The following is a 10,241-nucleotide window of genomic DNA, read 5'->3' as shown; positions in this document are numbered from 1 at the left end:
GTGCAGTGGCACGATCTCGGCTCACTGCAACCTCATTCTCCCGAGTTCAAGCGATTCTCCTGCCTCAGTCTCCCAAGTAGCTGGGATTACAGGCGCCTACCACCACACCCAGCTTATTTTTGTATTTTTAGTAGAGAGGGGTTTTTGCCATGTTAGCCAGGCTGGTCTTGAACTCCTGACCTCGGGTGATCCTCCTGCCTCGGCCTCCCAAAGTACTGGGATTACAGGCGTGAGCCAGCATGCCCAGCCATCAGGTAGCTTTTCCAGCTGCTCTCTTCATTGGTCATCAATAGTCTATGTAGAAAGCTTGTTGCCACACCCTGTACTGGCCAGAATGCACCCAGAGAGAGGGCGTAAGCATTGCCCCTTTCCTACAAGTCTGGGAATGGCCATACAGCAGGATGTACAGGGAGATACTTGAGTCAGTACCCAGGAGAAGAACTGAAGGTGCCGCAGGATAAGTGGCAGCACTTCTCTCCAGATAGCTGTGTTACAACATAGACTGACTTGTGCCTGGGCTTTGCTTGTGAGGAAAGGGGAGGAGGTAGGTGGTTAACACCAGAATAGCTGCCCTAACTCCCACCATCTTGCCAAGCCAAGCTGGGGGCAGAATCCAGAGTTCCTGCTTTTCCTTCTGACTGAATCCCTTAGTCCAGAAGGAAGACCTGGGGGAAGTGCTTCTCCCTGCTGGTTCTGAAAGGATGAGAACTTGTTGAGTTAGAGTCTTGGCCCTCTGAGGAGTCTGTTGCTGTCCCATTCCTGGACCCACGTTGCTGGTAGCCCTTGTCTTCTCTTTTTTTAAAAAAATTTCCCACAGACCAGGTGCAGTGGCTCACACCTATAATTCCAGCACTTTGGGAGGCCGAGGTGGGCAGATCACGAGGTCAGGAGTTTGAGACCAGCCTGGCCAACATGGTGAAACTCTGTCTCTACTAAAAATACAAAAATTAGCCAGGCGTAATGGTGGGCGCCTGTAATCCCAGCTACTCAGGAGGCTGAGGCAGGAGAATTGCTTGAACCCAGGAGACGTAGGTTGCAGTGAGCCGAGATCGCGCCACTGCACTTCAGCTTGGGTGACAGAGCAAGACTCCACCTCAGGGGGAAAAAAAAATCCCACAGACCTGACATAGGCCCTTTCTAAAACACCATGAGCATATGTTGGGTGTGGTGGGCTGGTGTGTTGTGCAGGTAAATAGGCAAGTAACACTCTTCAGAGAGGAAGCCAGGCTTTATTTTCTCAGCCCACAGCCCCTTTTGCAAGGCTGATGCAAACCTTACATATAGATAGGGCAAAATAGAGACAGGGCTGTGGGTTATGTGTAGGAGTAGGTGCCTGGGCTCCAAATACTAGCAATAGTCACCTCCAGATTCCCTATGGAAAACAAGCTGCTTGGGCTGGTTGAATACTGCTTTGAACAGGTTAGGAGGCTTCATAGGTAGAGCCAGAAAACCCCTGCAGGTTGGGGCCTTGGTTTGAGCTGCTTCTCATCTGTGGGCTTCCTGCCCAGGTGCTCTCTTGCCTGCCACCACAGGGGACGCATGGCCACAGAAACTCTGCTCCAGCTCTGCCAGAATGACAATGGCTCCCGTGATCCTCAACCTCTGCCTGGCTTATCTCCTAAAAAGATCTAACCACGGCCAGGTGTGTTGGCTCATGCCTGTAATCCCAGCACTCTGGGAGGCCGAGGTGGGCGGATCACGAAGTCAGGAGATTGAGACCATCCTGGCTAACACAGTGAAACCCCATCTCTACTAAAAATACCAAAAAAAAAAAAAAAAAAAAAAAAATTAGCCGGGTGTGGTGGCGGGCGCCTGTAGTCCCAGATACTCAGGAGGCTGAGACAGGAGAATGGCGTGAACCTGGGAGGTGGAGCTTGTAGTGAGCTGAGATCGTGCCACTGCACTCAAGACTGGGCAACAGAGTGAGACTCCATCTCAAAAAAAGAAAAAAAAAAGGTTCTAACCCCATAGGTTTCCTGTGAAGGCTGAATCTAAGGTATCAGGGAGACTTAGCCTTGATCTAGACCAGGCTGGGAATGGGGCTGGTCTGGACTACATATTTTTAGCCTAATTCTCAAGCCCTGCTGAAATTGAGCCAAAAAATAGAGAAGACCTGCCCTAGCTCTGTGTCCTAGCTGGAGAACTGTGGAACCATTGTTAATGACCAGTCACGGCTCCAGGTTGCTTTGTTTGGTTGCCCAAACCAGCTAGGAGAAATAGGCTGCCAAGGAGAGCTGTCTTGGTCTCGCCATAAGAAGTGTCCAGCATGTGTCAGGGTGATGAGACGTTGATAAGTCTTCCATTCCAGGACTCAGGAATAGCCAGAAGCTTTCCCTCTAAGGAAAGTAAGGAGGCCAAGTATTTGAACTGTACTTCCATCCCCTTCCTGACATTAATACCTTCATTTCCTGAATTTCTTGGCCTCATTCACAGCCCATTTTTCTTCTCGATGGCTCTGCTCTCTACTGTATCTTCCCTCCCAAATCAATACGGGTCATATTTCTTCCCAGGAAGCCCAGTTACCATGAATCCAACTTCCACTGGTTTCTGTGCCCTTTGCCTGCTGTCTGCAGATGGATCTGTGAGCCCTGCTCCCTGTGTTCACTTTGTCCACTAATGCTGTTCCAATCCCCAAGCCTCTACTATGTCTATCACACAAATTCATTCCTGTCCCATCCACTTTGCAGTGCCCCCCCTCAACCGATCTCATTCTGTAACAGAAGAGGTAGGGGTATCCCAAGCTTCAAAAATGGTGCAACGGGAAGAAGAAGAGATGACAGTTAATGCCGTAAGAACAGAAAACTGGAAGTGGGTCTTTCCCCCTAGGCCCTTGGATCCGGAATATCAAAGGGTGGCAGAGACAGACTAAGCTGCCATGTCTTCTGCATAGAAAACAATTTATTCATGAGCTCACAGGTGATATGAATGCCCCAGTCATTAGTGACCTCCACTTAGTTAGATGGCTTGGACATACCCCAGCTAAACTAGGGTCAAGTACTTCATTTCCCTTCATAATACAACAGGAAGTTAATCTCTCCCAAAGTCTGCCAGCTCATCCAAGGAGGAGAAAACAGAGCTGGAGAAGCTTGCCTGTTTAATGGGAAGCAGGAAGAGATGGCACGTTAGGAGCACAAGGTATAGAGGCAAGAGCGAGCAGTGGGCAGCCCTAGTGGAAAAGCACGGGGGTAGAGGTAGTTAACATGGGGTGGGGGAGATGGGGGAGTGCTGAAGAATTTCTACAGAGGCCAGTGATGGTTGCATTTCATTTCTTTGTAAAGAGAGGCAAGATGGGGCCTACCCCAAAGCAGTAGGACAGATGAACTCTGGCTGAGGATTAAGGAAACAACTTTCCCAATCCCTCTCAGGGGTGCAGACAGACGGACAGAGACAGATAGCTCCATATATACACATTTACACAAATAAATAAGGAGCTGCGATCTACTTGGCTAGGTATCACCTGATCCCTCCACCCATCAGAAGCTGTTTCAGGGCATTCGCCACAGAACCTTCAGGCCCTAGGCATCTTAGAACCCACCCCGTCCCCAGGAGTCCACCTCAGTCTCAACAGCTCCTCAGCAATTAGAACCCCAGCCCCTCTAACCTTGAAGCCCCTAGTCCTGAAGGTTTCTGGAACAGGCTCAGGGCCAAGTGCTCACATCTCAGGTTCTGGAAGGAACACACTCAGGGCTAGGTTAATTGCCAACTAGTCCCTCTCAAGGCAGAATCACAGTTGCAGCCCCTCTGGTCCACAGAACCCTGACAGTCTCAGAGCAGGCTCAGGTACAGATCCCTTGCCTTCCTAAGTTCTTGGGCGCCCATTCAGGGCCGGGCCCCCTGCTCCATTTGTTGATGCTGGCTCCGCACAGCAAACCTGTTGACATGCACAGGTATGGGGACAACAATCTTGGGGTTTCTTACAGGCTCCCCAGAACGGCTGCTCACATTGCCAGCTTTGATGCGCTTCCACTTGGCCCGTCGATTCTGAAACCAGATCTTGACCTGCACCTCACTGAGCTTGAGGGCGTGGGCGATCTGAGAGCGCTCTGTCAAGCTCAGGTATTTCTTGCAATGAAATTCCTTCTCCAATTCCAAAAGCTGCTCACTGGTAAATGCTGTGCGGCGCCGTCGGCTTTTCCCCCCAGGAGCTGTGACCCCTGCTGCCACCGGTGCCCCCTCCTCAGCTCCAGTCCCCAGGCTTCCCTTTAGCTTCGGTTTAGGTCCCAGAAGAGCCCCTGGGCCCCCTGCAGAACTGTCCAGGAAACCGTCGTCCTCGCTGTCACCGCCTGAGCCCTCTTCCTCCTGTTCGCTGCCTGCTGGGTCTCCTGCTGGTGCCTCCAGTTTCTCCTCATCTGAGCTGTACACCTTCCCCTCTGCTGTGAGGAGCAAGAAGCCAATGGATGGGGAGGGAGAAGCAAGGAAAAGAGAGTTTGGAGGAGGCACATGGAACCATGGCCAGAAATGGGAGGTTGGGAGACAAGAGCAGGAAAAAAGAGAGCCATAGAGAGGAGAAGATAGGGGGAGACAGGAGGCAGAAGGATGGTACGTCCAGGATATGGAATGGGAAGAGGTTTAGGGAAGACAAAGAAATGGGAAGAAAGGTATTAACCAGCACAGATTTCACTACGGAAAAGTGTGGGAGGCAATAAGTGTATGGACAATGACCCCTCAACTTCCCCACCACCCCCATCTCATTCTCACCCACCACCTCCCCAGCTTTCTCGGAACCTAGAGACCAACGGCCCAGCATCGCAGTCATATACCACCCCTCCAGAGCCAGGCCTCGCAGCCTCAGGGGCCAGAATGAAGCAGTATGGGACCCAGCTTGGGATCCTTCTGGAGCCACTGTGAGGAGGAGTGAAGCAATGCAGAACTGACCTTGACAGGACAGATGGGGAGAGGAAGGCTCAGCCTTTGCTGTTCTCCTGGGAGTCCTCATCGGGTCCAGCTGACGAGAGCTGTCTCATGGCTTCTGTTCTGTCTCCTCCTCTCCCTCTTCCCTAGATCTGCAGTCCCTGAACCTCATTTCCATGGCTCCCAGCCATGCAGCACCCTCAGTGTGGCCAGATTTTTTCTCCCACTTACTTAGGCTTCCTGATCCCCTTTCAATCCTTTCCCTTGACCTTAAAATGACACCATCTCTTTCCCACCTTCCCTTTTCCCCAGCCAAGGATGCCTGAGCAAAACAAACAGCTGTTTTTCTGCTCAGGTTCAGAATCCTGAGGCCCCTAAGCTTTATGTCAGCTGGGAGAACTGGAAGGAATATGGGAGGAGGAGGAAGAGGGAAAAGTACAACAGGGATAAACGAAGAGAAGGAAAGGGTAAAAAAAATTTGATTCAGTAGAATACTGATTATTTGTAATCACAAGCATATAAACATTTTAATCCACACAATTCTAAAACTTAATTCAACCATTGGTTTTAATCTTTGTATCCAATGATGTTTATATCAGAACTGCAAATATGCATTACACATGTTTTCAGTGAGTTTTACAAACTCCATTTTCTGCTCAAAGGACCAAAAAGCAGTGAAACAAGTCAAAAGACAATCAATAGGCAGAAAAGCAAGAGAAAATGGATAATCTGCAAGCTGAATAGTCAGCTCCTTTCCAGAAGTGTCCACTGTGCAAAGGCAGGAGGCCTGCATAACTTATATGTAGGAATGCATCTCGCTGTATCGGCCACAGATCAGATATGCCTAAGATAGGCAGACTCAGGTTGAGAATACAACTCCAAGTAAACTAAATTCAGGGCATGGGGAAATGCTTTATTAGGGAAAGAGGGTATGTGTGTTCACAGATAGAACATCTCCTGGCAGTCAGAGCGTCCTGGTGTTCTCCTTCAGCACACCCCACCCCACCCCCTACCATGTTCCCTTTCCCCTTGCAGGTGCAGTCTACACCTAGTCTTTTTCCTCAAGAGCCACAATGACATTTTCTTTTCCTATCTTTCTTTCTTTTGAGACAGACTCTCACTCTGTCAGCAAGGCTGGAGTATAGTGCACAATCTTGGCCCACTGCAGCCTTGACCTCCCAGGCTCAAGTGCTCCTCCACCCTCAGCCTCCCAAGTAGCTGGGACCACAGGCACACACCATGTCTGGTTAATTCTGTTTATTTTTTGTAGAGACAGGATCTCACTATGTTGCCCAGGCTGGTCTTGAACTTCTGGGCTCATGCAGTCCTCTAGCCCTGGCCTCCCAAAGTGCTAGGATTACAGGTGTGAGCCGCTATGCCCAGCTGACATTTTCCTTAGTGGCCAGAACTCTCAACCTTTTTCCACATCACCCATCTATATCCCAATCAACTTCATACCTCAAAGGTATTTTCATCCCTCTCCTTTTCTTTCTGGAGTGCTTCCTGTTTCTTCTAACCTTCTCAAAGTCTATGCGGCATGCCCCAGTTTGGGCTCACCCAGTCTTCCCATGCCACTCCTGTATGTTGCTTTTCACCAGCCAATGGCTTTTGTTCTTCTTTACTAGTTTTCTCAGGCTTCACTGGCACCCAGCATCAAGTCCCATCTGGATAAGTACTGTATCCTGTCTGTAGCTAATTCGCTCCTCATAATATCTCCCATCAGCCTGTTCTTTCTCCTCTATCTCATCCCTAGCCAAATCTATGTTGTCTTCTCTAAGATTCACACCCTTAGTTTCCTCCTTCATTTCATTAAGAGCTCTTCTCCCACTATTTTCCACTTCCACAGAACTCAAACTTAACATGGCCCAAACTGAACTCCAATCAGATCATTCCCCCAAACCAGCTCTTTCTCATCTTTATCCACATCATCCCCATCTCAGTTACTGGCAACTGCATCCTCCATGTGTTCAAACCTAACCTCGATGCCATCTTTTCACTCCTCTCTCTCACAACCCACATCCAGTCCACCTGCAAGCCCTGCTAGTGCTGTTGCCTTTAAAATACCCCCAGAGCAGGCGGGCGCGGTGGCTCACGCTGTAATCCCAGCACTTTGGGAGGCCGAGGCAGGCAGATCATGAGGTCAGGAGATTGAGACCATCCTGGCTAACATGGTAAAACCCCGTCTCTACTAAAAATACAAAAAATTAGCCGGGCATGGTGGCGGGCGCCTGTAGTCCCAGTTATTTGGGAGGCTGAAGCAGAAGAATGGTGTGAACCTGGGAAGCAGAGCTTGTAGTAAGCCGAGATGCACCTCTGCACTCCAGCCTGGGTGACAGAGTGAGACTCTGTCTCAAAAAAAGAAAAAAAAAAAAAATACCCCAGAGCCCAATCCTTTCTCCCTATCTCCTGCTTCCAACTAGCCCACGCCACAGTTATCTCTGACCTGGTTCATTGTCATCTTCTAACTGGTTTCCCAGCTTCTGTCCTCCGCACTCCACTTGGCCCATGATTCCTCTTTCTGTCTGGAATGCACTACTCTTCACCTAGATCTTTGCACTAGCTTATTCCCTACCTCCTTCAGGTCTTTATCAATGACACCTTCCCTGGTCATCCTTTTAATATTCATACTCTCTGATACTCTCTATCTCCTTTCTTTGATTTATTTGTTACTTTGGTCCATGTTACCAATTTTATTCATTTATTTTACTGGCTGTCTCTTCCTAATAGACTATAGCTTCATAAAGGTAGATATTCTGAATATTTCTCATTCACTGCAATATCTTCAGTGTCTTGAACATGACCTTCACAGAGTAGACACTCAATAAGCATCTGTTAACTAAATAAAGAAATGATTTCCAAATGCTCATGCATGTGCTCCCTGTCTCCTTTCTTTCCCTCCCTGTCCTTTCCTTTCCCAAGCCCCTCCTATGATAATCACCACAACCCCACCCCACCCAGCTCCAGTGCATAAGACATCTCCCTATGAATATTATCCTTCCCACTTTTCAGAATGCCCTCAGATCTCACATTAGCTGGAGAGGAATTCATATGCAGTAGGAATCTATAGGATCTTAAAAATCTACAGGATGCTTAAAAAAATTAATGACAATTCCATTAGTAAATCCTCTATTTTAATTTTTTAAAAACAGAGTGTGTAGTAAATAATAACAGAAAGAATAACAAAGGCTTGTACAAACTCAGCCCAATATTACAACATGTTAAACAGTGCTAAAAAGGCAGAAACTAGACTTCGAGGCTTGAAGGATGAAATCAGTTAATACAACTCCAAGCACCCAGGGGGTGTCCAATAAATCTAAATTGATGATGATTGAGATGAGGCTCCCAGGTTCCCGATATGGCAGGGCCCTCCTGAGATCATATCATCCATCCCTCTGTCTTCAGACAGATCCATAAAATAGAGCACACATGAGCTGGCCACCCTCAGTGCTGCTTTTAAAGCCATACAAGGAGCACAGGTTCACAACCTCTCTTGGTTACTTGATCCCAGTGGGATGCTGAGCGGCAGGAGCAAGAGTTTCTCTCTGAGCCTTTATAATCATGACATTGAAGACTCTGATAAGTAACTCTTGGAACGAAATGGGGTGGGACAATAGAAGAAAGCAACGAGAGGAGAAAATATAGTCACATGACTCAGAGGAGAGTCTGGGACAATGCGTAAGACCAACAAGGAGTGGGAGAGAGAAGGAAAGGCCAAGGAAGGCAGAAAGAAGACTGGGGAAAGAAAGAAGTGGGGTAGAGAAATAACAACAACAAAAAAAATGAGTCAGATAAAATAAAAGGGCTGAAAAGTCTAGAGAAGGGAGAGAGAAAATACGGGAAAAATTATGGGAAAGAAAGCAAAAGGTACTTTTTCAGAAACACCTCATCTACCTTTCCCCCTAGAATACAGACACATTTGAAGCAAAGCAAAACATTTTGGCCCTGCCATTTGCTCTTGCTGCCCCAAGAGAAGCAGCACTGTAGATTGCAGTAGCCAAAGACACAGGCAGAGAAAGAATGAGCAACACAGTAATGTGATCCTTTACAATGTGGAAATTTCAAAACAGCTAACTATTTTCTCAGGAATTAGCCAAGAAATAAAAGTATTTCCTTTTATCCAATTTATAATGAATATTAATAGTAAAAAAATAAAAATTGAACATAAAAATTTGCTATTAACTAAAAATTGAAAGAAGCAAATTTTTTTTTTTTTTTTTTTTTCCTGAGACAGGTTCTTGCTATGTTACCCAGACTGGAATGCAGTAGAGCAATCATAGCTCACTGCAGCCTTGAACTCCTGGTATCAAGTGATCCTCCTGCCTCAGCCTCCTGAGTAGCTGGGTCACAGGCGCACACCACCCTGGCTGGCTAATTTTTTTAATTTTTTAATTTTTATTTTTTTGCAGAGCTGGGGTCCTACTATGTTGCCCAGGCTGGTCTCAAACTCCCGGACTCAAGCAAACCTCCCACCTCGGCTTCCCAAAGTGCTGGGATTACAGGTGTGAGCCACCATGCCTGGCAAGAAGCAAATCTCGTTGATAAAATTTCTGTTTGCAAAATTTGATTTAGAATAACTGGACTTGGTGGATACAATGTTCATAAAAGTAAATTTCTGGCTGGGCATGGTGGTTCATGCCTGTAATCCCAGCACTTTGGGAGCCTGAGGTGGGTGGATCACCCGAGTCAGGAGTTCACCACCAGCCTGGCCAACAGAGTGAAACCCTGTCTCTACTAAAAATACAAAAATTAGTCGGGTGTGTTGGTGTGCGCCTGTGATTCCAGCTACTCATGAGGCTGAGGCAGGAGTATCGCTTGAACCCGAGAGGCGGAGACTGCAGTGAGCAGAGATCGCACCACTGCACTCCAGCCTGGGTGACAGAGTGAGACTCCAAAAAAAAAAAAAAAAAAAAAAAACACCACACAAAGTGAATTTCCAATTGCAGACAGTATAATTGGTTGGTATGAACAAAAAACAATCAATAAAATAAGAATTAAAAATTTTGGCTGGGCGCGGTGGCTCACACCTGTAATCCCAGCACTTTGGGAGGCCGAGATGGGTGGATCACAAGGTCAGGAGATCGAGATCATCCTGGCTAACACGGTGAAACCCCGTCTCTACTAAAATATAAAAAAAATTAGCCGGGCGTAGTGGCGGGCACCTGTCGTCCCAGCTACTCGGGAGGCTGAGGCAGGAGAATGGCATGAACCCAGGAGGCAGAGTTTGCAGTGAGCCGAGATGGTGCCACTGCACACCAGCCTGGGCAACAGAGCGAGACTCCGTCTCAAAAAAAAAAAAAATTTTTTTTACATGGAAAATTGCAAGTTGTTGGTTTGCATGAAAAAAATTTCCTATGGAAAATAATGAAATAACGGTTCTGATGAGAATACTT

At 47.5% G+C, this 10,241-nt stretch overlaps 1 protein-coding gene across 1 annotated transcript in view; it reads right to left on the bottom strand.

Annotated features, from left to right (window-relative positions):
• Window positions 1-3,819: 3,819 nt before the first annotated feature.
• Window positions 3,820-10,241, bottom strand: part of GBX1 (gastrulation brain homeobox 1) — a 31,062-nt gene continuing 24,640 nt past the window's right edge. The window contains exon 5 of the mRNA XM_011984370.1: window positions 3,820-4,373. Within this exon, the coding sequence (XP_011839760.1) occupies window positions 3,820-4,373 (554 nt within the window). The remainder of the gene's footprint in view (window positions 4,374-10,241) is intronic.

The sequence above is a fragment of the Mandrillus leucophaeus genome, unplaced genomic scaffold, assembly GCF_000951045.1.
Source record: "Mandrillus leucophaeus isolate KB7577 unplaced genomic scaffold, Mleu.le_1.0 Scaffold266, whole genome shotgun sequence".
Lineage (NCBI taxonomy): Eukaryota > Metazoa > Chordata > Mammalia > Primates > Cercopithecidae > Mandrillus > Mandrillus leucophaeus.
Note: the sequence above shows the minus strand (reverse complement) of the source record. Positions and strands in the feature narration are given on the sequence as shown.